The 27,006-nt window shown below is 45.4% G+C and overlaps 1 protein-coding gene and 1 long non-coding RNA gene across 3 annotated transcripts; one reads left to right on the plus strand and one right to left on the minus strand.

Moving 5' to 3' along the window:
* Positions 1–4,532: 4,532 nt before the first annotated feature.
* Positions 4,533–21,636, minus strand: E2F8 (E2F transcription factor 8). Of its 2 annotated transcripts, XM_058688442.1 has the most exons (14): positions 21,514–21,619; positions 20,655–20,731; positions 20,199–20,325; positions 18,139–18,417; positions 17,587–17,743; positions 14,890–15,204; positions 14,499–14,660; positions 12,770–12,907; positions 10,805–11,008; positions 10,409–10,496; positions 9,627–10,158; positions 6,116–6,248; positions 5,613–6,001; positions 4,533–5,306 (listed from the first exon to the last, which is right to left on the minus strand). In XM_058688442.1, exons 3-14 carry the CDS (start codon positions 20,211–20,213, stop codon positions 5,124–5,126), a joined length of 2,595 nt encoding a protein of 864 aa, XP_058544425.1. In that variant the 5' UTR covers positions 20,214–20,325; positions 20,655–20,731; positions 21,514–21,619; the 3' UTR covers positions 4,533–5,123. The 2 variants fall into 2 exon arrangements, with proteins under 2 accessions (XP_058544425.1, XP_058544424.1); XM_058688441.1 differs by lacking the exon at positions 20,655–20,731 and having other exon boundaries at positions 21,514–21,636.
* LOC131487591 (uncharacterized) lies at positions 21,510–26,879 on the plus strand. Its single transcript, XR_009249836.1, has 2 exons — positions 21,510–21,638; positions 26,332–26,879. It is a non-coding gene; the product is annotated as an uncharacterized LOC131487591 (long non-coding RNA).
* The last annotated feature ends 127 nt before the right edge of the window (positions 26,880–27,006 follow it).

Genomic DNA, 27,006 nt, shown 5'->3' on the forward strand with positions numbered 1-27,006 from the left:
AGCATTCCTGCCATTCCATCATAGAGTCCCAGTATCAACAAGTTGGAATTCATGTGGACAGTGAGAAAGACCACCGATTAGCCAGGGAAACACCTGAGATGGAGGTCATGGCCTTCACCCCACAGGACAAAGATAGAGCATTTCTTAAGCAGTTAGAAATCTATTGACTTGGAATGGTTTATTAAAGTCAGTGTGGTGACCTCAATTCCCCTGGAATCTTCTAGTTTTCCTGGGCTAGAAGAGAGATTACCATGAGGGTAGAGGGAAGAGACAGGTTGAATTTAGAGACAGACAACCATAAAAACAGCATGAAAAGCATAATACGCTGGAGCCATTTATTTTAGGAGGATACACATCTAACAACCTCTGAGTGTATTACTGTGTCATAGATGGACTACATTGTTGGTTGACTTTGAATTTAAAGAAACAGTAGTGCTCATGAGTTTCTGAAACATGAAGAAAAATTAGATTCCAAATACTCTATTTAAGAAACTGGGGAACTATATTATCATTTTAGAAAGATTTTAGTCAATAGTAACTAACAGTTTTCAGTCAAGATAAACTTCTGGAAGATTTACACACATAGGATCTTTTCTTTCTTTCTTTCTTTCTTTCTTTCTTTCTTTCTTTCTTTCTTTCTTTCTTTCTTTCTTTCTTTCTTTCTTTCAATGTTTATTTATTTTTGAGAGAGAGAGCGAGCAGGGGAGGGGCAGAGAGAGAGGGAGACACAGAATCTGTCTGAAGCAGGCTCCAGGCTCTGAGCTGTCAACACCAAGCCCAACACAGGGCTCAAACTCATGGACCCAGAGATCATGACCTGAGCCCAAGTCGGATGCCCAACCAGTCGGGTGTCCAACTGACTGAGCCACCCAGGCAACCCCACACAAGATCTTTTCTTATCCAGAGTAGGATAATAGACATTGTTTTGCATGATACAGTGCTAAGCAAATGGTAAAAACTGAGTAAGTACTTTTTAAATAGAATTCAGTTTTTACAGGGCAAATGAGACTCTGTGCCTAACTCCTGGAAAATGGAAGATTTTCCTGTAGCCTTTCAAAAATGTAGTTAATTACTTGACTGTCAGAAGATATTGATAATATATTCCCTACCTGTGTTGTCCTGCAAAATGTTGACCATTGTGACAAGCCCTCATTTAGTTACTTATCCAGCTGAGCAAATAATTGACCTGAATGTACTCAAATAAGACATTGAGATATAAAATCACTTCTTTAAAAGTTGATTTAAAAATTGATAGTTTTTTTTAAACCTAAAGTAATGACACTTTTCCTTCCAGCTTATCTCTTATTTTAGGCTCTCAAGATTTGAAAACCAGCCAGTGATACATGCCTTAAAGAATCCGCAGTCAACCCACACGCTTCTATATAATTAATAGGATTGCTCAGACAGCTTATCTGCTTAAGTTCTGAAAATCTCTTTATCCTTTATCTGCAGGAACACTAATCACTTGAAAAGAAGAGGGCTGAGGGAAGTTGTTTCAAAGCCAAGTTTAAAAGAATTTTCTTGTATCAAATTTTATCAGTTTTCTGGGTTCCTTGCATCTCATTCCCTTTCAGGTATTTTAAATTTGCGGGAACGTGGGTGAGTTGCTTGCATTGCTGGTGAGATAAGCATTTCTTAAGGCCTTATCTATTCGCTCCTTGGCTGGATTCCACCAGGCCCAGGAAACAGAGAAGTATCTGGTCTGGGAATTGGGAAGCCTTGGCTCTGGGTTTCGCTCTGTGATTTGGTAAGAGACCTTTAGTTATCAGGTGTGGAAAGGATTGGCAACTTTAAGCAAAGGAAACTTACTGGAAGGGCACAAAAGGCCGGCAGAATCAGTGGATGGCTGAGAATCAGGCTGGAACAGGAGTAGGTGCCATGGCCTTTCCAGAAGTTGGGAGACAGGAGCCCCAGCAACAACCTTGTAACTGGACCAGAGTGGTGAGGGGCCACTGCTAGGGACAAATGGGTCAAATCGCAGGGAGGTTGGCCTAGATTTACAATCCATGGGGTCCACCTCATAATTCCTTAAGAGGAAACCAGGAGGCAGTTTGGGAAAAGAGACTCCATGCTGGGCAGATAACTTTGTCTACTACTGTGCTATTACTTGACATCTTTAAAGTTGCTTCCTGCTTTAAAAGTGAATGGACAGTGCTTCTCCCATGAGAGCCTTTCAGGTTACCATGTCCCTGTACTGTTTGCTTCTATGAGTGTCTATAAGACCAATGAACAAAATAATAAGACAAACAAATAAGGCAAAGACATATAGGGAAACTAGTGGGTTATTAGTTGTCCTGCTTTTGGTAATTTTATCACTGTATAATAGGGGTTGTATTCATTATTTGTTGCTGCATAACAGTATTACCACAAACTTAGCATCTTTTTTTTTTAATGTTTATTTTTGAGACAGAGAGAAACAGAGCATGAGTTGGGGAGGGGCAGAGAGAGAGGGAGACACAGAATCTGAAGCAGGCTCCAGGCTCTGAGCTGTCAGCACGGAGCCCGACGCGGGGCTCAAACCCACTAACTATGAGATCGTCACCTGAGCCGAAGTCAGACGCCCAACCGACTGAGCCACCCAGGTGCCCCCACAAACTTAGCATCTTAAAACAACACAGACTGATCACCTCATAGTTTCTATGGGTCAGGAGCCCAGGAGTGGCTTAGCTGGGTTCTCTGCTTGGGGTCTAGATCCAGGGCTGTGGTCAAGGTATCATTTAGAGTTGCAATCTCATCTGAGGCTTGACTGCAGAAAGCTCCATCTGCAAGCGTACTGAGGTTGTTGGTAGACTTCTTTCCTTGTAGCTATAGGTGGGACTGAAGATTTCACTTTCTTATTGGCTGTTAGCTGCAGGCTCCCCTCAGCTCCAAGACACTGTCCCCAGTGCCTTGCCATGTAGGGTTCCCTAGTTGGGTTACACTACAATCTTAAGTAATGTTAGTACATAACCATGTACACATAACCACACATACACCATCACACCCTTACTGTATCCTGTTAGAAGGAAGACACAGGTCCCACCGACACTCAAGGGCATGAACACCAGGCAGCAGGGATTATGGGGGAACCTTATGAATCTGAGTAGAAGAACCCAGTGGGACAATCCTCAGAGCAGTCTTGAAGTCTAACACAGCTCATTCTTTCTGTGCATCTGATTTCCCTAAACCTCAGTCCCAGGGTGGGGTGGGGGGCAGTGCGGGTTACTTCTTATGAACTGATAAGGGGGCAGAACAAAATCCTGGCCTCCAGTCCCTCTAGTTCAGCTTTAGAGCAGAGAGCAGGGATCTAAGGAGCTTCATCGCCTCAGACCTACCATGACCGGGGTGGTTTCTCTTCACAGTTGTCTGGGTGTAGTTGAATCTGGTGGCCTCCACTGAAGTGTATCTTTTGCCTATATTTACCATTGGGCAAGTTACCTTCTCTTTGGTACTTAGTTACCAAGTTACCTTCTGCATGGAAATGCTTTCATTTGTTCATGTGCACATACTGTCTCCCTCAACTATATCATAAGCACCTTAAAGGCAGGAGACATTTCTTACATCAGGAACCATTCACATATCCTCCCAAGTAGGATGAAAGCAAAGGCAGAGGTACTTTGGAAGAAATAGTTCATATTAGTTCTCTAATGGTGTGAACGAAGGGGAGTCTGTAAGTCGTGAAAATGTGCTCTCTTCGCTGTACTTGGTTATAGAAAACAAAACATGTATATTTGAGAGGAATGACCTTACAAATGCTTAGAATACCCGGAGTGTGCTCGGTTCCTACTACGGCAGCTAGGCATACATGTGGAAGCGTATTCTAGCAATGGGATTCTGGACTTACTGCTTTAATCTCTGTGAGCCTGTGACCTCATCGTCTCAGCTCGGGGAGACTAGGTCTTTAAAATGTATAGCGCAATACCTAGCATATAGTAAGTATATACGAAATAGGTATCATGCTGATGCTTTAAGACCCTGACCAGTGAAGGCCAGTGTCAAGTCTGAAGGTATAATTCATCCCCATAACAAAGGGGTCAAGGAGATGCACACGTAACAACACATTGTAGCTCGTTCCTTCCCTTAGAGCTCATGGGGGTTCAGTGTGGTAGTTCCTGGAGTAAATTAGACTCCCCATTGCTGTTTTCCCATCCCTGAAGTCGGGCTGTTTGGAAAGTGTGGTAGGACTGGAGCTGTAGCCCCCACTCCTCTGTAGACGGCAGGGGACGGGGCCAGAGGCTGGCCATTCGTGGCCAGGGTACGAAGTGCCTCTGCTCCTGTCTTTGGTTTCTAAGTGCCCAGGCCATGGTGGAAAGCTCAGGAGACTTAGCTGCATGTCCTGGGACAAGCAACAGCCTCTCCAAAGCCATTTTCACTCCAGAAAGTAGAGCCATGTGAGGGGGGGGATCAAGAGGGAGGAGGAACACGGGAACATTTTATACACTTGGCAGGTCTAAAGGAACCCAGAAGGTATTCTCCTTACCAAGGACTTGCCTCTGAGGTTAGTTTTCATTTTCTCCCAACAGCGTCCTAACTGGCCAAATGAAAATGTGAAATATATTTTAGAAAAGTTTTAATTTGAACAATTTATGATTAAAAATACAGTTTATAAATAATTTTTCCATAGACTTGATTGAGGATTGTTGCAAACTTTACAAAAGGACACACTGCAACAACAGATTAAAGAAATTACAAAAAATACAGCTATAGCCCTCCTATTTAAAAATACAACATTATACATCACAGCATTTTCATTGTGCAAAGTTGAAGACGATGCGGCGTTGGGCATGTCACATATTCACTCAAAGGGAAGTCAACTTTAATATAGTTACTTTGCATAATAGCATAGGCACAGCTGAGACAATGAATCCTTCCCCCCCTCCCCCCTGCCCCGGCAGTTAATATACCTGAGGTTCAACTTTTTGCTTTTATCTGATAGGACTGATGGCTGAAATTGGCTTAGTACAAATATATGTGTGTGTGTGTGTGTGTGTGTGTGTGTGTAGAGAAACAAGTGTCTGCTTTGAAATTAAGTAAACCCCCAACATATTTACAATATTTTTAGAGAATATGTTCTCCAAATCAGTCTGATTATATCTTCTCATTAAACAACTCTTTAGAAAATTCAATGAAGCCAGATCTGTCAATTAATGGACATCCTCTGTCGAGACTTCCAGTTTTCGCTGTGGGACAAAGAGAGTTCCCACAGAGGTTTTATTAGCACCATCGAAATCCATGCAGGATGGGCCCATTGGCTTCATTGGTCCGCCTGGGGTACGGAAGAAACTTTCGGCCACTGACTGTGACCCTTTGGGTGTCACAGGAACAGGCTGATCAGAAAGAGAGGAAGAGGAAAAGGAAGTCAAACCCACACAGATAGGAATGGCCTAATAGCCTCAGAGGGCTGGACCGGAAGGGCATATCGCACGGTAGGAGCCTGGCATAGTTTGCAATTGGCTGGGGGTACTGTGGACTCTCTGGGTACTCTTCCTGGGTTTGGAAGGCAGCTAGGCCTTCAGTCTCCTCCTCCCATCCTTCCCCTCTCCAAAGAAGCAAAGCAAAAGCGAATCTCCTGTGATATTATTTGAGCCTTAATAACCCCAGGAAAAAAATCCACTGAAGGGAAATACTCTCACCTGTTGTGCCCCTGTCGCAGCAACTGATTGTCCACTCGGTTGGTTCTGGCCGGGGACTGGAGAGTCGTACCTGGTGGCCCTTCCTTGCTGAGTACCTGCATTTTCTGGTACAACACTAACAGGGTCTATTCTTGGAGACACAGGAACGGCTCCGGGGCTGGCAGACACCTGCACACTGGGGGAGATGAGTCCCAAGTGCTGCAGTGTGAAGTTTACAATGGCTGAGCTCGGGTTCTGGCCGGGAATGGGGTGGCTCGAAGTGAGAGCCGGGCTGTTCCCGACAGGTACAGCTGCCACGGAAGTTGGTGAGACCATTAGCTTCAAAGGTGTTACGTGAAAAGAGGGAAAATTAACAGCAGTGAGTTCGGATGATGTCACTGGAATGACACCTGAAAGACAAGGGGGGAAAATATCTTAAAAGCGCAGGCATTTGTCCAAGAAGCTTACAAGGCTTAAGTGAACTTGAGCCCGACCCACATTTGAATAGTTTTACATACACTCACCTGTGATTGGGGAGCTGTAGATCCTGTGGTTTGGGGAAAGTGTACTTGAGTTTTCTTTACTAGACAGAATAGACTCTGCCCCCAGGGATGAGCACTGGGTGAGAGGGATTAGGTATCCTGATGGGAACAAGGCCTAGAAAACAAGGAGGAAGGATTTATTTTACACACAAATATGGAAGAAAAATGGCCATGTGCCTGTTCCAGGACTCCTATCCCTTAGTGGTTGGTTGTCCCATCAGGACCAAAGCATCCAATGGTATGGGCTATGGGTGGCCCAGCTATATGGCTCCCTGAAGACAATATCCCTCCCTTCTATTCCTGACTTTTGAAAACCATGTGTGTCTTAAATGTTATCTGTGGTCTTAGGAAGCGTCCTAAAGCTAGCAGTCAGCCTGCCTAGAGATAGGATCTGCCCAACACATCCCCTCCCACTGACATCTCTAAGTCCTGCTATCAGACTTTTTGGTGTGATGTGGTGCTGTCAGAACCACGTTTAATGCCGTTGGATGCCATAATGGCATTGCTGTATTATTCTATGGTTGTTTTTGAATTATGTAGAGTGGTAACTTCCCAGAGTGTTCCAAGGAACCCTACTTCCATGGGATGCAAGTTGTCCCTACTTGAATCGTGGTCCAACCTGCCACGGAAATGGTTAACTGAACAAAGGAAAATGGCATCTTTACTGGAGAATTCCTGGGGGGCTTTAATGACGGCATGCATTGTAAATCCCCGAGGGGCACCCAGCAGGTAGCATTTCCCAGGCAATTTAGCAGCTAAACTTTTGGTAGTATTGGTATTCAAGGAAAACATTTTAAGAAATGTTGACTTAGAGAAGGGGGCTGCCAAATCCTGGGCCAAAATCTGGCCTCCTGTCCACTTTTGTAAAGAACATTGTATTGGAACACAGCCATGCCCATTCATTTGTGTTCTGTCCATACCTGCTTTCTTCTATTTTTACAATGGCATGGTTGAATAGGCAGCACGGAGACCATAGGGCCCACAGAGCCAAAAATATTTACTACCTGGCTCTTTACAGAAAAGGTTTGCTGACCCCTGATTTAGAATAAAGTAATTATACAACTACAGATGTATTCTTCCTAGCACTTTAGGTTCCGGTGATACCAAGCATGCTTATAACGCGCCAACTGAAGGGCAGGGCACCAGAGTTCAAAAACTATAGTTGAAAAGAGAACTGATTAGTTCGTACTGGAGACCCTCATGGCACAGAGCAAAAGCTTCAGGCAATAAAGTTATACCCTAAAGAGAAATGGCCAGTGTTGGGTTGTGTGTACCCCCCACCACGCCTGCTTGGCCCCCGTACTTTAGCAAACGGAGAGCCTGCATGGGTGGCTGAACTGCCTGAAAAGTCTGTTTCGGCCTTACCACGAGCAGGCCTGGCAAAAGCTAAAAGCAGCTCTTGTAACCTGGGGGCCCTCTTTTTATCTTCCTTCAGATCTTTCTTCTCACCATTGTCAAAACAACAGTCTACACTTTGATCTAGCTGTTAATAGGTCCCATCTTTTCCTTGGGAACCAGCGAATTCCAAATCTGCAAGGCTAACAGTGTTTCACGACACTGCTATTTATCAGTTTTGTTTCTGAAATGTTTGGCACTGTTCCCTGTCTTTACTCGTTGGTTGCTTGAAAGCCGCAGGAACAGAAAGTTTTAATGGGTGGATTTAGCGAATTAAAAGTAGCTGTTCTTCACTACCGTTCATCACACTCTCTCATGGTACAAGTTACCCTGGTGGCTGGTTTAATTCTTTCAAATCTTTAGCAAAACCTATAGTACTCTAATAATTATTTTTCAATTTTCTACAGACTATGTTCATCACAAAATCTTTCAACCTAAGATGCCAATTCCTTTTTTTTTTTTTTTAATTAGAACTGTTAATTAGCAGGTTGAATGAATTTGGTATATTTCAGCTTGCATGCTTCTCATCCAGTCTACATTAGCTCTCTTATCCCTTTCTTCCTATTCTATCAGCCTGTTTTATGTTCATTGCCTGACATATTTGTGTTTGTTTATAAACTGTCTTCTCTCCACCCACAGAAGTGCAGATTCTTAGTAATGTTTGTTGAATGAATTAACGCACAAATCTCTCATTTCCTTTGTTCTGCTTAGTCCGTGCTAAAAAGAAATGGTCAAAATGAAGTCGTAGAGATGAAAAGAGAAGCAGGGGCACACGGAAAATCTATCTACTGAAAATCCTAATCCTGAATAACTAAGCGAGCAACAGGAGACCATTATTAAATCATATCCATTGGCCCAAAGAGATTATGGACCTCCCAGAAAATTGAATCAAGCCAAAGCCTTGTGATTTTCCCCTTAGCATGTATATTACATGCAAAATGATAGTATGCCAAGATAATAGATGTTTTGAATGGTTACCATGAGGCCATCCTCAGGGAAGATTTGACAAACTCTAAAGCCTCTTTAATAACAACAGTTGCAGATAATACCCTTCAGCTTATACGGTGCCTTAAAAGGATCACAAGCCCCTTTATGTATATTATCATGTAATAAATTCACTTAACCTCACAAAAACTGTAACGTGGCCCTGGGGCAAGTATTCAAAAGCAACAGTCACCAAAGGCAGGTGCTGGGTTTGATTTGATCCAGAGCACGGTGTTTATACCCAGTAGATGATCAGGAAAAAGTCGTGGAATAAATTCTTTATAGATGTGGACAAACAAGATGTAGAGAAGGAAAATAACTTGAGTTAATAGCAGGGACAAAATGAGAGATTAACTTCTGCCTCCATGTTTAGTGGTGTTTATTTGGTGATAATGTCCTCCATATGTAATTGTCCTGAGGGAGAAAAATGAGATAGCCTATATAAAAATGCCTAGTACTTCTGCTGCCTGGTATATGGGTAAGCATCTAATAAATGTTAATTCCTTCCTGAACCTAACTCCACCTAGGGAAAACAATTACCTGGAACATCAAAGTCTCTAGAAACCAATGCATCAAGTGTACCTTCAATCTGCCAACATACGCTGGACTTTTCTGTTATGTAAAATAGAAATTTTGGTTTAAATTTTAAGTGGACAGTTAAAACAGAGGGGACGGTTTATCTTCCGGGCAACAGATGCCAGGTACGTGACATCCAACAAACATTAGGTAATGACTCAGAAAGCAGGAGTTACAGGAACCCTATGCATCCACCCATTCATTTGGGGTTACGTCTGCTTGTAAATTATTTAAGACTTTTGTGACAGCTGTTTGCATTCCAGTATGTGACACAGCAACAGACTTAAGGACAACCGCCCGTGGTGCTTTAAAAAGAGAGCAAATAATCCCTTCCTCCAAAGGTTAAAAATGTCCCTGCCGTCATCCCAGTCAGGGGATTAGCTGTCTGGGGCTTTGTTTGGATTATGGGACACTAAGGAACAGAACCTTGTCTTCTGAGAAACTGCTCTTTGCTCTGGTAAATTTCACAAGCTACCATATTCTCCTCTAATCAACTGTGCCCTTCCTAAAGCTTTACACGGTTCGGGGCTGTACTTACTGTGGAGACACTGTCAAGTCCTTTCAGGTCCTCTTTAAATTTCTTTTTGGAACCACTGTCCTCGAGCATGCTTGCCCTCTTTGAGCCTCTTTCTCCAGCAGGCTCCTTGTCTCGGTTCTTCGCACCTGGTCTCTCAGGCACTGGCTGCAAGCTTCCAGGCCTGGTGGAGGCACCGGATTTGGTGGCGTCATTGGCTGCCTTCTCGGTGGTGGCATCTGTGGAGTCTTTTGATCTTGTAGCTTTAGAAGAGGGGGCGGGGCAGACTGTTGGGCTCAGGCCTTGGGGTGGCGTCACGGTCTGGGCGTGGGCAGGCTGCAGGTAGATGGCATAGGACGGGCCTGAAGGGGCCTGAGGTAGGATCATGGGCACTGCAGGTGACAATGGGCTGGGGATGAGGGGGACCACCCCCAGGGGCTGGATGAGGGGCGGGGCCGTCAGTTCCAGCTCAGCATTTGCTGGGGTGTGCAGAGGAGACACTGGTTTGCAGTGCCCGCATCTTTCCAGCTGTCCCTTCGCTTTCTTGCTGGGTTCGCTAAAAGACAAGATGTAAAATATGACACAGTGGAAACACATCTTCTCTAAAATGTTCTAAGACTGGGCCAGATTGTAGCCGTGCGTTTATGAAACGAGCAGGTAGCTTCTGTAATGATTGCATAAAAGTTACAGAGAAGACGGTCGCGCCAGTTTCCCAGGCTAGTGCGTATTCTTACGTAAAGCAAGTAATCCTAACGATGCAACGTAAAAGTAATTCATCCTGCTACTAAAGAGTATTACTAACCTACCTTGACTGTTCTTCTAACTGCATTTTGCAAATAGCTGCGAGCTGAGCCATTTTACTTGGGAAGGGTGCCGGATTCTGAGCGCTCTCAGCTGATAAAACAGAAAGGGGGGCGGTGGTGTTGGTCACAGCAAAAGAAGGAATGCTCACACAGATAAAACATCATTGAAGTCAAAGGAACAGAAAACATGCACCTCCCTTCCAAATCACATAACCATTAAAACCCACCAATTATTTTTCGTCTTTTCATGCATACGTGAGTTAGGCTTCAAGTGAGTGGATCGGGGTATATGGGTATTGAAACAAATCTCTAACAAGTACCGTAGGGATCAAGTAAGCGAAAAAAAATCAGATAAAAAGGAATTCTTCAGAGCAGAGCCTGATGTGACTGAAAACATACCTTTGCTTGTCTTGATGGGGCTACTGGGAGCAGAATTTATCTTTCTCCGGTCACTTTCTATGCTCTTAACCAGTTTGATCAGAGATGGGTGTCGAGTGAAGTTTGGTTTCCCACGCGTGGAAAAGAGGTTTTTGGCACAGTTGTCTTTTGAAGGCCGCTTCACTTCTAGATCGGAATGGGGGAAGGGAAGGACTTGGCCACGTCCTGAAAGAGAGAAGGGCAGGGGGTCGAAACCCGGCTGGCTTGGCCTCCTTGTAGGAGATGAAGTCAAAGTGTAGGTCGAGAATGATCTTTAGGAATGAAAGCAGCAACATTTATAGAGCACCAGCTCTGGGATAGACACTGTCTGTAGGGCTTTCTGTACAAAACCTTGTTAATCTTATTTTAATCGTGTTCTGAGGTAAGACTTCACACCTCAACATCTCTGAAACCCACAGCATCTTACAGCCAACCAGTGGTGTGCTAGAATGTAATCATTAGTGGTTTCTCTTTCTTATCATATATATATATAATCGTGCATCTTATAATCAGTGGAGTCCTACCCTGATGAAATATGGTGGCTCTCACTGCTATGGACTGAATAATGAGGTCCCCTCAAGTCCACAGGTTGAAATCCTAACCCTCAATGTGATGGCATTAGGAGGTGGGGCCTTTGGGAGGTGCTTAGGTCATGAGGGTGGAGCCTTCTTGAGTACTCTTAGTGCTCCTATAAAAGAGGCCTCACAGCACTCTCTAGTCCCTTCTGCCATGTAAGTTATGACGAGAAGACAGCCATCTAGATAGCAGGCTCTCACAAGACTTCCCAGCCTCCAGAACTGCAATAAACTTCTGTTGTTTATAAGCCACCCAGTGTATGGTATTCGGTTATAGCAGCCTGAATGGACGAAGACGCTCTCAACAACTCCACCAGGTAGGTACTTCTTAGGAAATGCATCCCCATTTCAGAGACATTCATCAACTGACCTTGCTCCCTCAGCTAGTACAACGTGGGCCTGGGATATGAGCCCATCAGTCTGGCCCTGGAGTCTGCACTCTGAATCCCCTGCACCAAAGGACCTCTCTCTGAGATGGCAGTTGACTCTTGAACAGGTTTGGACTCTGCAGATCCACTTATATGCAGATTTTTTACAGTGCAGTGCTGTAAACGTATCTTCCTTTATGGTTTCCTTGGTAAGATTTTCTTTTTTCTAGCATATACTTTATTGTAAGAATATAGTAGATGATACATAAACATACAAAGTATGTTTTAACTGACTGTTTATTTTCTTGGTAAGTCTTCTGGTCAACAATAGGCTATTAGTAGTTAAGTTTTGGGGAGTCAAAAGTTATATGCAGATTTTTTACTGCATTCCTAACCCCTGCATTGTTCAACAGTCAATATATATTCACAACTGCAATAACCTTGCAAAGATACCACTGTTCTTCCCATCTTGCAGGTGAGGAAACAGCCTTGGAGATGTAACTTGTTCAAGGCCACATAGCCAATAAGAGGCTAAGTTTCCCTCTGCCTCCATGTCCCATGTTCCTGCTACTTTAAACATTTCTGCGTGGGATCTTTGATGGAACATAAAATGTCAGAACCCTGGAGCTGAGATGGAGACTAGAATATTGATACTGGAGTGAATTCACTTCATGTTCTCGATGTGTGTAGGCTCTGTTATGGTCACTGGGCAGCCTAACAATTAAGCAATAGTATCTTATGTTTTGTGATGCTTTCCACTTTTTCAGATCCTGTCACGCACAGATTCTGCCTCGTGAGTACAGGGTTGGAGGTGTTTTGGCCCTTGGGTTGTTGATGGAACCAGTAGCCAGACTTTCCATATTGGCACTTGTCTTTGTCTTTCCAACAACTTATATATGTTCTTTCCATGTGGGAATGTGGGCAGGAAGGGGAAGGGGGAACATCTCCCAACGCACATTAATTGAAAACAATGAAGCAAAGAATGAAGGAAAACAAATACATACCACTGGGATTTGGACTGATTTCTGGGCCTGTCCATTTAAAAGCTGGTTTTCGGCCTCTTTCTTCCGTAACATGAACTTTCTTGATAAGATTCAGGCTACTCAGGACATTAGCTATATCATACAACCTCCTAATTTTTGCTAGAAAATAAAAGATATATACCACTTAATGGAATAATGAAAGATCAAAGGACTTTGCTTCTTGAGGACTTCATATATATTCAAAAAGCTATCCTAGTCATCAATGTCAGGCAGAGAAAAATGTGACTCTTTTAAGTTATTCTGGTGATACTGCGTTAATTCAAACAAGAAAATAGTTTTAAATATTGAAAAGACTGTTACTGCTGGTACTGAATTTAGAAATGACAGAGGTTGAAAAAGGAAAAATGACTTTGTGAGATCACCCTATCGGGAACTATGTTACAGAATTTTTAATAAAAAGTCCCCATTACTGGTAATCCTCTAATGAAGATTCAGAAGAATTTTATGAACAAATAGAAATGAATCGTCAATGATAAATGTATTGCTTTCCAACTTGTGACAGTTTATAACAATGAGATTTATTTAGTATCATAAGCATGGAGGGTGCTATAACCCATCAACATGTGTAAATTAAAAAAAATTTTTTTTAATGTTTATTTATTTTGAGAGAAAGCGAGAGAGAGTCCGGGAGGGGCAGAGAGAGAGAAATCCAAGCAGGTTCTGCACTGCCAGGTCAGAGCCTGACTCGGGGCTCGAACTCATGAACCGTGAGATCATGACCCGAGTGGAGATCAAGAGTCGGATGCTTAACCAACTGAGCCACCCAGGTGCCCCCAAATTTGTAAACTTTTATGTTGTCCTTATGTTATATGCAAATCACTGATTCGTTAATTCTACAAATCTTACACACCTTAAAAAGTTTTATTACAAGAAACTGGTCTTTACTTCCAGCTTGATACTACAAAATTATAAATTGACCTTGTTCTTCGTAGCCATGCCAGAAGGTTTTGAATTCCCTGGGGATGCAGCAAATTACACATCCACAGTTCCTGGAATGGTTTCCAAGGCTGTGACTAACTAGCGAAACGCAGAGCTGAAAACTGTCTGGTGAGTCAGAAAAAGCAGGCAGCCCATCTGTAGTGGGTTGAAATTGCACATCTCCCGAGGCAATTGCCAGTATTACTGCCTTTACTCTCGACTTAATTTTGTCTTTATAGAGACACTATCAACCTGGAGATGTCTGAATATACTTTCATGGGATTAGTGCAGCTTTACAGGAACGGGAAAGGAGTCGGTGTGATGGCTCCCGGGCACTCCCCACAGCGGTCCCCTCGTCAGGCCGGTCCCCTGTTCAGGCTAGCCTCATGCCCTACGTGGAGGTGTGCTGATACCCCCAGAAGACGTGGGCATGCTGCAGACCCTTCCCATGTGCTGAGCACTTCTTTCCACACTCTCCTCTTCTGGAGGCTCCTGCAAAGCCTGTCACTGAGGCGCGGGCAGAGCTCTGCATTGGAAACCCAGCCCAGGCCCCTTTCCTACTTCGAGCAGGTCTGGCTGAACCTATTCTTTCAACTGGGCTGCACGTCACTTCTGGGAACAATTTTAGAAGAGTTATTTATACCCTTCCCTATAAGAGCAGAGATCTGGGTTCCAGACCCACTTGACAATGTATTGCTCATTTAGACGTTTCTGAGCGACATTTTACGGTTTCAGAATAGGTCCGAAAGCCCACGGCAGTCCTGACACTTACTTTTAAACTTGCTTTTATCCAAATCTTCCACGTGGTCTTCCCCAATTAGAATCTTGGCAGCAATTTCTAGGCTTACTATCTGAGGCGTCGACACCAGAAACAGCATCACAAACTTCTGGCTCATCACTCTTAGAGACTTATCTTTGCGGCTGTTTACAGAAGCTTTGGAGGAGGAGGAGGATTAGAGAATTAAAATTCATGAAGGGACAAGTGACTTCTAAAGTAACAGGGCTAAAAATACCACAACCTGATCAGACAGCTGACAACCGCAGCGTTTTAGCATGTTAAAAGGCAGGATTTGCTTTAGAACCGCATTCTCTAAGAAACCATTTTCTTTAGACCCAGGAGGGTCTAAGACCCTGTGGCCCAGGCTCTTCCGACCATGGCTCACCTGCCCGAAATTCCACTCCAGGGAGTTCGACAAAACACATGTCCGCGTGTCCATTCTGGCCGGTGTTCGATTTGATGATATGATCCTCTAGGCTGATGGTCTTACCAAAGTCAAACTCTTGTTCGTATTCTTTCTTCTTGATCATCATAATCTGCTCGGCATACTTGTTCTCTTCCCCGACGCTTTTCAAAGTCCCCAGGGTTTTGTGGAGATTATGTCGCCCGTGCCAAGTGTATCTGTTTTTGGCCAGGCGGCTCACCATGTGTAAACTCTCTAGGACATTCACGATATCGTAAATGCGTCGCCGCTCAACATCTGCAAAGAATGAGCAACGGTACATAACGAGGATCAGGTTTTGCAACGTGTAGAGAACTGATTAACTTTTTCTTCCACGGTTTATGAGTCAGCGGGTCTGGATGACACGATTCTACTTACACTCAACAAAGAGCGTAAGGACGAGCCAGACACGTTTCTGCTCTCATAGCGTGTAAATAACGATAATAGGAATTGGAAAGGTAACATTTATTGAGGACCTACTCTGTGCCATACAACTTTAGGAAATTTTTATCCTAAACTGGTGAGGCAGGTATTATTATTCACACTTTAATGATGAGGGAAGGGGGCTCAGGCTGCTACGTAGCCCAGGCCAAGGCACGGAGCCAGTAAGTGACAAAACCAAGCCTTTTAATATTCTAAACCCCACACATTACAAGCTGTTTTTTTTTTTTATATTACTCTTCAAAGCACGTGTGTGCACACACATGCACACACACAGGCAGTTGTCATAGAATAGGTACAAAGCACTGAGATTTCTTGCTGTTCCTGGAACTTGCCAGATGTGCCCTTGCCTGAAGGCCTTTTACTGGGCTGCTCCTTCTGCCTGGAATCCCTCTTCCAGATGCCCTCATCACTCCTCACCTCCATCTTTTCAAGTTCTTGCTCAGATGTCACCCTTTCAATGAGGCCTGACCTGACCACCTAATGTAATATTGCAAAAACACACTCCCAGCCCTCCTGGTCCCCCTCTACCCTGTTCTACATTTTATTTTTTCCCCACAGCATGTATCACCTCCTAACATGTTATTATACCTTGCTTGCTATGTGCTTTGCATATCTGTTATGATCTCTCCTTATCTGTCCTTTCCATACTCATCTATTCCCCCCGCTATAAAGTAGGTTCCACAGGAGGAAAGATTTTATTCTTTGTTTAAAAAATGTTTATTTAGCGGGGGGAGGGGCAGAGAGAGAAGGAGACAGAGAATCTAAAGCAGGCTCTGGGCTGCCAGGGCAGAGCCCCACACAGGGCTCGAACTCAGAAACCATGAGATCATAAGCTGAGCCGAAATCAAGAGTTGGATGTTTAGCTGACTGAGCCACCCAGGCACCCCAGGGTGTTATTCTTTTTATCCACTGATGTTATCCCAAGCTTTTACAGTATTGCCTGGCACACAGTAGGTGATCAACAGCTACCTGAATTAAAAGTACAGCCTGCAAAGCTACAATTAAGTATGTGTGACTAGATGAACCTAAAGGGCTATTCTTAAAATAGGAAATCAAGTCAGTATTTATAAACACGCATCCGAAGAGCAAAACTTTCTTCCTGGAGTGACAGCTATGTATTAAAATATCCTTCCTGTCTCTTCAGTTTCAGACTCTGAGATTTTATGACTCCAAAAGTATCCCAAGTTTACCACAGACCACTTTCTAGCTGTAACTAGATTCAAGTCTATGAAGACAAGAATAAAGGGGGTAGGAGGATCACAGTAACTTGCCAAACACCAACAGGTATTGTCCTCAGAATCGCATCGAGTGGCAGGCGATGCTAAAGCCCTGCTTCTACTCATGGAACAGGCTCATCACAAACCAGGAAGATACCATTCTCCAGCCTAGCTCTTCAAGGAGAGAGTGAGGGAGCCCAAAGAGTGCAGACAAAAGTTCAAAGTTGTAGCTGTTTTTGAAACAAGTCATAAAACAATGTTGCCTTTCTCCAGGCGCCTGGGTGGGTCAGTTGGTTAAGTGTTGAACTGCAGCTCACGTCCCGCTCTCACCGTTGGTTCCTGGCTTGTTCCTGAGTTCCAGCCCCGTGTGGGGCTCTGCCCTGGAAGCCTGCTCCCGATTCTGTCTCCCTGTCTCTGCCCCTCCCCACTCTTTCTCAAAATAAATAAACATTCAAAAAAAAAAAAAAAAACACCAATGTTGTCTTTCTTTACAGCTTCAGAGCTTTTGAAATACAATCAGAAGCAATCTCCGTTGTGATTTTTTTACTTCTGTTTGAAAACTCACGGAAGTTGGAAACTATATGCCTTTATTCTTAAATTAAAAGGTGCTTCAGAGGGGCACCTGCGTGGCTCAGTAGGTTAAGCGACTGACTTGGGTTCAGGTCATGACCTTGAGGTCCGTGAATTCAGCCCTGCATTGGGCTCAGTGCTGACAGTTCGGAGCCTGGAGCCTGCTTCAAATTCTGTGTCTCCCTCTCTCTCTGCTCACACTCTGTGTCTCTCTCTCTCAAAAATAAATAAACATTAAAAAATAATAATAAAAGGCTTCAGAGATTTATAATTTCCATGTGGCATTATCTGTGTTGTTAAGAACACTGGCTAGATGAGCGTGGGTCTGAAGGAGTAAGTCCATGAAGTCACTTTAATTATTAACCTGAAATGGTTATATGGTTAAATGGTGAGCTCTTTGCATACTTACTAAGTTCTTCAGCTACTTCATCAAGACAGATGTCATTGTTCACAGCAGGGTTGGGGTAGTTAGGGTATCGTGCTAAGAACTTATGACACAACAATCCTAAACTTTTTTCTTTTCGACTTGGTTGGGATTTCTCATATTCATCTCCAGATAAGTGTTCCTACAAAAGAAGAGGTAAGTCATGTCTGAATCGGAAATAGAGTTGGACAGATTTATTAGGGTCATCTGCCCTCGATGGCTAACACACTTAGCTTCAACAGCTGCAAAACTGGGGGTAGAAAAGTGGGAGCCAGTGTAAACCGCGTGCGTGGCAGATCGAAAAAGGAGGCTTGTGCTGAAATAAGTCAAAGGCTCAGGATTCCTAGTGCTATATTTCATGGAGTCCTGTGCTCCGAAGCAGGCTAATAAGTCTGTGGGTGTCGATGCTTCACATTGCTGGCACTTCTGTAACAGCTACTCCTCCCTGCTCCTACATACACACACACACACACACACACACACACACACACACACACACACACACACCAGCCTCCTCCCAGCCTTTTGCAAACCTACGTGCAAACAATCTTTGGCCTCAGGTAATCCGTTTCTGCTATCAAACAACCCCCTTTTCTGATCTCTATTTCGTATCTCGGGGCTCACGGCACTGATGAGCATTTTCAGGTTGGCTGTTGGTGTCCACGGTTCTCCCTGGGAGAGTTCCTTGGGCTTGGTGGGTGTGGTCAAAGGGCCAAAGTCAGGCTGTATCTCTGTCAACACTATATTTGCTGCAGTGGATTCTTTCAGAGGTGTTTTCATTAGTCCTCTTTTATGTGGCTCAAAAAAGAGATTTTCCTGGTTTAAAACAAGTAAATAATTAAATCCACCATAAAACAGGATTTATCATACAGCTTTCGATTCTAGAAATTGTACAATAAATAAAATATTGTCAAGGGAAAAGTGCCTATGAGGTTATAGGGCCGATTAAATTAGTAACTATCCCAATGATCACTTGACACTTACTGTCCTTTTTACTAGCTAAATTTCCCATTTTTAATTTTGTAGTTCATCCTATGTTCCAAGAATTGAACAAAAAAAACCTTTAAGACAGAATTTTAAAACCTTTTTGACATCATTTTTGATTTAGAATAGTGTTGCAGTTAGTATAAAGCATTCCCATACACCTTTCACTCAGCTTCCTCTAATAGGACTGCTAATTTTAAATGATCCAAAGCTCCTAGGAGTGACTTTTACACACAACACTGCAATAAGTAAAGGCCTACATGGCAGAAACCATGTCCCATTCATCTGTGTGTGTCTCATCTGGCACATGGCTCCATACACTGAGTGCTCAGTAAAACACCACTGATGTGGAAGAGTCAGAAAGCCAAGGAGACCAGGGTGAGGGCTGGCATATGGTCATACTTACAGGCAAAAGCTAGAAGGGAGCAAAACCCAGAGTGCCGACGAGCAAAGAAAGTCTGCTCTTACAATATTTACCCTTCTCACTTTATAGAAGGAAAAATGGGGCCCCATAAGATAAAATTAGTTACCCAAAGTCACAAAGCTGGTTCCTGGCAGAGGCAGGACTGCCACTGAGACATGATGGTAAATGAATAGCAGTTCACAAGTAAGAGTAATGGAGACTATGTTTCTTCCACTTTTGGACACTGGGGACTTCACACATTCTTACTATCTATCTATCACTATTTTAAAGGAAATGCTTGGAATGACAATAAGTAAAAGAACACAGAGACTCACTAATTCCTCAGTGACTTTAGGAACAAAGATTAATGGGGCTGTTTAACATGTCCGTGATTCCTTAGGATTTATCAAGTGCTTTTCTATTTGTATTCTCACCATATCCTACATGTAATTCTGGTCTGCAGAAGAGGAGATGCTGGCTGAGAGAAGTTACACAGGCCTTGAATCTGAATGTCCTCAATCTAACTATGGTGTTCTTCCAGGGAAATCAGTGTGACGAATACAATGGGGGACCCTCCTGGGCAGGTGCACCTGAAAGGTGCTGACCCAAGAATGGGATTTCTCTAAAGGCTGCTGTCCTTTACCTCAGACTATCAGACACAATAGCAATTCTCATTTGACTAGTATCTAAACCTTTTAGGAACTTTGCCTTTTTCAACCTATCAGTAGCTGGATGCTGATCAAGACACCCCTACTGACAATTCTTATTTACAAAATGCCTATCTCACAAATAGTATTTATGGCCCCCAAGTTTAAGAAGCTGCTGATTCAGTAGAAAATCATCTCAAAAAGAAATCTGATCTCAAAATGTCAGATGCCCTCTCTAAATTCTAATTGTTCAAGAATTCTGAGAAATATCATAATGCAGCTAACGAATTTTATTATTCTTAAAAAAATACCTTTTCTCTCTGCTTATTTCTTTGAGACTTCCATTTGCAATCGAACTATTAAAAGCTTTGGATTACCTTAACTCTGGCCAAACTCTTCCCCTCTTTAAAAATTAAATTTCCCTTTTTTTTGGGTTTTTATAGAAGCTAACTAAAAAGGGATGTAGCTTTAATAAGATATTGGATATGGGAAAACCATAGGGTTAAATCAGGATGGCAATGCTTTTAAAACTGCGAGGATGAATACTAAAGTTAAAAAGGTACCTTTTCATTCTCCATTCTGTAAATTTCTCATACATTTAGAGTTTCTTTAAAAATGAAAAACTGGAGTTGCTCCCAACACCCTGATGGTTTAAGTAGTTCAATCAGTTCTATTAAAACGTTTAATATCCTTAAAAAGAAAAGGAAATAGAGAAAGTTAAAGAAAAATAAAACCAGGAGATCGGCTGAATATTCCCTCATGGACACCAGAGGCCACTTAAACAAAGACTAACGAAAAAATGACAAATTACATTTACATTTTATTCCCGACCAGAGATCACGCTCCTGGGCAGAGAACTCCCATCAAACGCCAGTAAATTCCTTCAGCAAACCGATCCACTGACATGAGACTCAAAGCAAACCACAGAACTTCCAGTGACAGCTTTCTCCCACCTTCAGGGACGGCACGCCATTCTCCAGACCCCACCGAAAAGGACTGTAGCAAGCACTAGCACCCACCTGTTCACAGGTCAGGGTTGGGGACGGAGCCAGCGTCCCAGCCCTGCTTCCGGCTGAGCAGACACGTCCCCAAGCATCTGGATAAAAGTGTACATCTTGATGCCTGAACTTTTCCCCTGACACACACTTGCACAGGCTCAGCAGTAAAGACTTGGGAAATAGCTTGATGGGAAACTTCCAAATTCAGTTCTTAAGTTCCGAACATACTCCGGGTATTTAAAGAGCGCCTTACGATTAAGACTTATTCTTTTTTTAGGACATCCTTAAAGATGAAAGGCGCTGTGTACTCTCAATTCGGGTGGCGCGTTCACGCCATGATGTTGGATCTCACCAAGGAGGCTGCATTGGTTCAGTGAAGCAACCAGGTACAGTCCCCCGGCCGCCACCCGCTCCGCGCCCCGCGCACTTCCCCCTCCGCCCAGCCAACTACCCCTCCCCCCGGGCCCAGTCCGCGCGCCACCAGCCCTGCAGTTCCCGGACAGCATCCTCGCCGTTCCCAGGGCAACGATTCCTAACCAATCAGAGAGCTGGACGCGGGCCTGCAATTGGTTGGTGGCGCCAGGGGCGGGTCCGGACCTTCCGCCTTCGATTTAAAAATTTGGCGCGGAAAGCCGGACCGTGGCCGGCACCGCCCCTTGGCTGCGCGGGGCTTGAGCGCGGGCAAACCCGCGCCCGGAACCACGGTATCCCCGCCCCTCCCCCTCGCTCGCCCCCTCCCCTCTGCGCGGGAGCTCAGCTCCTCCCTCCACGGCCCCCGGCTGAGCGAGAGGCGGGAAACGGCCGTCGCTGCCGCAGCCCTCCCGATCCCTCTCCCGGTGCCGGGCCGGCTGGGTGCCGCATCCCTCTGCGTCCCGCTGACCTGTCAGTTCACTTCACGGTTGGAGCCTGCGGGGGCTGAGCGGGGGACACCTCGGCACCGCTTTCCCCGCTCAGGTCCGGGAGCCCGCGTGTCGGGCCGTCAGTCGGTCCTCACGCTGAGCCGAGGTGGGTGCCACGGAGGGAAACGCCGGGACCGGGCTTGGCGGGCCGGCGGGCGGGCGGAGGGAGCGTGACCGTCCAGGAGCAGTCAAGCCCCCGATTTGAAATTAACCCGCTCCCGGCGCGAGCTGATCCCGCGGGCTGGGAGGGCCGCTCCCCTCCCCCACGCCCGCTCTTCCCGGCCCCGGACCCCGCGCGCCAATCGCAGCCTTCAGACAAGAGCCGGCGGCGAATCAGGGTGCAGGCACCGCCCTCTGGTCCGCCTCCGAGACAGAGTTGGGGGAAAAGTTCAGCAACTTTTTTTTTTCCTTTTTTTTTTTTTTCCCCTGAATACCCCCTCCCCTTGCTAAAGTTGGGGAATGAAGTTTGGCCCGCCCGGGGCACGAGGACTGAGAAGCGGGCGCTCTGCGATTCCCGGTCTGGCCGTCCCACTCCCTGCCCAGCCCCAGATCCACTCACCTGCCCTCCGGACCCCAGCCGGGACCGTCCCCCCTTCCGTCTCTGGCATGCATTATTGTGCTGCCCACCACCTGCCCCATGGCTTCTAGAAAATTGGTGTGCAGAGGGGGAAGCCTGACCAACTGGTGCCCAAACTCGTTAGGCGTGGGGTCTTGGCCGAGATGTGAGAACTCAGGTGTGGGAGGAGGAGTAGCAAGGTTGAAAACCCGCCAAGCCAGTTCCGGGCGTCTGCCTTCTTCCCTCCCGTGGTCTCCCACCCGCTCGTCCTTTTCCCCTCCCTAGTCGTCTTCCCTCACTTTCCCCTCTTTTTCCGGTTTCCGATCCTCGGACAGTTTCAGCATAGAATATTGCAGAGTTCTAGATTGCAGTAGGATTGGGAGACGCTCTAGTCCAAAGCCCTCGTTTTGCAGACAGGGAAACCGAGGCCCGGAGCGGCAGAGCTGCCTTGCCTGTGCCCGGATTGGGTTGCCCTGCGTTGGCTTGCCCGGCGGTTCTCTGCCTTAAAGCGTTTCCCCTTTTCTGGGGACCTGTGCTGGAGTCGCGGTACCGCATGTATTGCCCAACCGCGCCTAGATCAGGGCGCCCATCTACCGACGGTTTGGTTTGAGCTCTTCCCCCTTTTTTGTGGTCTCGCGTCTCTAAGCTCCAGCAAGGCCCACGACCCCGATCCCCCAGTCCCACTCATACTTACGTGTCAGTGAATCACCAGTGCTGATTTGCAGCGCGGGACAGTCTCCTATCCCCGAACGAACGCAATGTAAGGGCGGGGATGCTGTGCTACGGTGGCTGGGGTCGCAGCGCTGCAGCGACAGACCGTAGGACCCGGGGTCCGGGTGGCGAGCAGTGGCTTTTTCACCCCGCAGATCTCAAGCCTAGGGGTGCACAGGGTGGCTGTCCCAACGGTTAGCGCCCTGGTGTCCCTGTCCTCTCCTCCAGCCGCCAGCCGGGGGGCACGGGCCATATCGACTTCAGGCAAATGTTGCTCAGGAAGGCGCTTCTATTTGGAAGTCGGCCTTTCGCGGGTGCTGTGCAGATGGTCTCAGATTTACAATAAAGAGAGAGTCACTGGGCAGAGTCTCACCACCACCAGCGCTAAGCAGCTGGTTTTTATTGAACCAGGGTACATTTTTCTAGAGCAAGGTGTGGTGACACATGCATGAACAAAAGGGGGACAGTGGGTGTTTCTGCTGTAGCCGCAGTTTCAGATTTTTGCCTCCCTGTCCCCCATCCCCAGCCCTTAGGGGAGTGCTCCTGTTCCCCTGCGTTCAGGGGCAGTGAGGAATGGGTTCATACCTGATCTACGTGGGCATTTATGCCCCAGATCTGAGTGCCAAGGACCTGTGAGGCACACAGTGCAAGGAACAGCCACCTCTGCTGACACCGCACAGATGGCATCTCATTTGATACTCAGCACAGGTGTTAGTTAACCACGGGCCATGAAAGGGAAGCAGAGCATTTTAAAGTAACCATCCCTAAATGACAGGGCTGGGATTTAAACCAAGTCTTGTTTACCTCTAAGGGCTTGCCACTGAAAGCTCTCTTCTTCACTGTGCTGGTGCCCGCCCTCACTTCCTTCACAGGATAGTTGTGTCCCTCTTTATAGAGAAGGAAACTGAGACACAGAAAGGGTTAAGTGATGGCCACGTTAGCTGTTGAGTCAGAATTGGAATCCAGGTCTCCCTGCTCCTGGTTCATGTAACATCCGATTTCACGGTCTCTGAAAGTTCCTATGAAAACAAGGTTGGCGACACCTGAGAAGGATCTTTAAGCATCTGCCCCTCCCCGCACCCCAGCATAACAAAATAGAGAAAAAGCAGGACGTGTAATCCTTGTTTTAGTGACAATTGTCATATCTTATTGAAGCATGTGAAAGTACAACCCAAGTCACTGACTGATGAAAAGTAGCTCTATGAAGAGTGAAATGGTGTGGTTTTGAAGTCTTAACTCTTTTTTATGTAAGAGGTAATGAAAAAGCAAGCTGAAGCCTTTCTCCTCGACACTATCGTGTGTTGGTTTGAAATTCAGCATGAATATAAAAGGAAGCTATGAGACTACTGAAAACTTTTTACTGCACAGCTGAGAAGGGAGGATGAGGGGGCAGGTTGGAAATCTTGTAACTTTCCCATCAAACACGCGTTCTGTCGATTAGTTATAAAATCCAAGGGAATATTCGTTTATTTATTTCTGGTCTTTTGTTCACCGTGTTGTGTAATCTGTGTCTCACTGAAGTTAGACCCGTTTTTCAACTCTATGCTGCTACCCTTTATGGTTTGCACAACTTGGAGGGTGAGATGTTGTGTAATACGTTAAGCACTAATCAAGGAGAAAAGATACCAGACGTGAGGGGGAATGATGAGTGCTGTCTGAGGTGTCTAGATTCAAAGGTAACATTCAGGATTTGGGAATCATGTGTCATCACCGGAGCCGCACTCAGTGAAAAGAGCAGCGTCCCCCGCCCCCTGCCCCAGGGCTAGAGAGGGAGGTGCCCCAGCTGGTGGGGCTCCTAGACCTTTTTGTCTTGCCGCCCACCTCCCAAGTTTGACCAGGGGGGCAATGTGGGGGTTGCGCTTTTTCAACAGCATGAGTTGGCACAGCCACCACAAAACAGCTGTCTAGTGCTTTAAATGGCACAAATCCCCAGGTGCGGGGTTAGATCGCAGCTGCTCGTGACCAGATCTCAGTCCTCCCCGGTTCTTTCAACTAGTTACTCTGTCCTCAGATGAATTGTGCTGGGTCCAGTCTGGGCAGGGTTTAAAGAGGGTGGATACAAGCAAGGGACGCAGGCGGTGGGACCAGCCTGGATCTGGCTTGTGCCGACTGTGGAGCTAGATTTGGTCCGAACCTGTTGGCAGGGGTAGGCGGCTGTGGGAGAAGTCCCCTGCAGCTCTCCTTGGCTTCCTGTGGGAGAAACCTCACTCAACTGATGAGCCCTGGATGGATATCTGCAGCCCTGGACTCAGCTGCAGCCGCAACAGTTGCTTCCATATATCGAGCAATTACCACATCTAAATTTTTTAAATGCTTTGGGGATAACTGAACACAAAATACTGAAGTCCCTTTTATAGAATGGGAGTCTGAGTTCTGTGCTCGCTGTATTACTATGTCATCCGATCTTAAAATTATCACAGAGCTGAGAATCATGTAGTCTTAGTGCTTATTTGTAGATTGGAGGAACCCATTTTTTCCAGGTTCTAGAGCATTAAAAATGTATATATACAGATTCCTGGGAGTGGGGGCAGGAATTTATTACATGAAAAAGTCCCAGTCAGTGCAGGAATCCCAAAAGCTCCATGGTTAGCAATGATTACCTTTTGCTTGAAGTCTGGTCGTGAAAGGTAACTAGGCTGACCCCCTTTAGGCAGATTCCTTATGTCCTGTCTTGATCACAACCCTGTACACCCATCTCTGGCACAGACACCCCATCTACACCACTGTGAGCTCCTGGAGGGCGGGGAGAGGGACTTCCTCATCTCTTTCTCCCCCGAGTGCCCAGCTGGGTACCTGTCCCAGAACGGGAGCTTGGTGAGCTTGGTAAGTGTTGGTTCATTGAATAAGGCCCTAGTCTTGAGTGCCATCTCGCCAAGCCCAGAAGATACCTTGTCTTTTAACCTCTTTATCTTCAGGGCCAAGTTCAATGCCTGACACCTACTTGGTTCTCAATAATGTTAGAGAAAATGAGCTCATAATTACCATCCTTAAAAAAAATTTTTTTTTTACTTCAACTACTATTTCCACCTCCCTCCCATACGCATAACTGTTTTATCTATTCATTTACTAAAGCACAGTAAATGCATAGCATGTCCTGAATGCCTTCTAAGCCCTGAATTAGGTGCCCTGTGTATACAGGTGAGTGAAAGAGGCCAAGTCCTTGCCCTTTTGGAATTTACAGTCAAGCAGGAGAACAGTGTCTGGCACAAAGCGTTAACTGCTGTTACTATTATTACTATTATCATTTTATTTTTTTCTCCTAAATGTGAGACCTCTCTGCCGCTCCTCAATCTAGCAGACGTGACTTTTCTCTACATTCTTCCTCTGTTGTACTTATTTAGCGACTTAGTGAGTTTTCCGTAGGTATTTTTCTCCCCTAGGAACCCGTATTCTGTTCTTTTCCTCCTTTCAGCCACATGTAGGAGTCACTTGCTCTGAGCCCAGGGACTGTGCTGGGCACTTGTCCTCTGATGACAGAGACAAGGCTCACCTTTCACTTACCACTCTTCTTTCTCTCTTTTTCTTTTTGCAGGGACATGACCTTCATTTGGAGAAGTTGTTTGCTTTTCTGAGTCTTTCACACTGCTGCTTCAGAGTCACTGGAGGAGGCCTGGTTTCTCGTGGAATGATCACTGAAGTCAGCTTAAGTTAGTTACTTCAACCTCGGCCCCGCTGTCACGTGTGTCCTGGAGTGGGGAGCCAGGAAGACAGAACAGGGTCCCGATCAGCCACGTCAGGCTCCGTGGCATCTCCCCACAGGCTTCCAGTCCGTCACCGAGCCCTCCAGTCTCCCACTTCTTCCTCTAACAGTGCCTCCGTGGCACCTGTGAATTCCCCTTAAAGTCATGGATTTCAGGATCTGATCTGACCTAAGATATCCCACGATACCCAGACATAATTTGGTAGAATTTAGCTGCTCACTGTACTGCTTTATCATACAATACAGAGATTGACTAGGACATACATAATTCCTTTTGTTGACAAACTACTTAGGATCTTCCAAAAAGAAGTAGGTAACTCTCCTCTCAGCTTTCACTGCAAATGCTCAATAAAATCTCACAGTATGTTTCAGTATGGAAATTGGCTACAGTAGATTGCATTTGAATCTGCCCACAAAATGGATAGTTTTACATGTGCGTTTTAAATAGTGCTGAGCTTTGTTCCAAATTCAATCTCGGAAATAAGAGTCTATAATTGTTTCAAGTTA

The sequence above is a fragment of the Neofelis nebulosa genome, chromosome 10, assembly GCF_028018385.1.
Source record: "Neofelis nebulosa isolate mNeoNeb1 chromosome 10, mNeoNeb1.pri, whole genome shotgun sequence".
In the NCBI taxonomy this organism is placed as follows: Eukaryota; Metazoa; Chordata; class Mammalia; order Carnivora; family Felidae; genus Neofelis; species Neofelis nebulosa.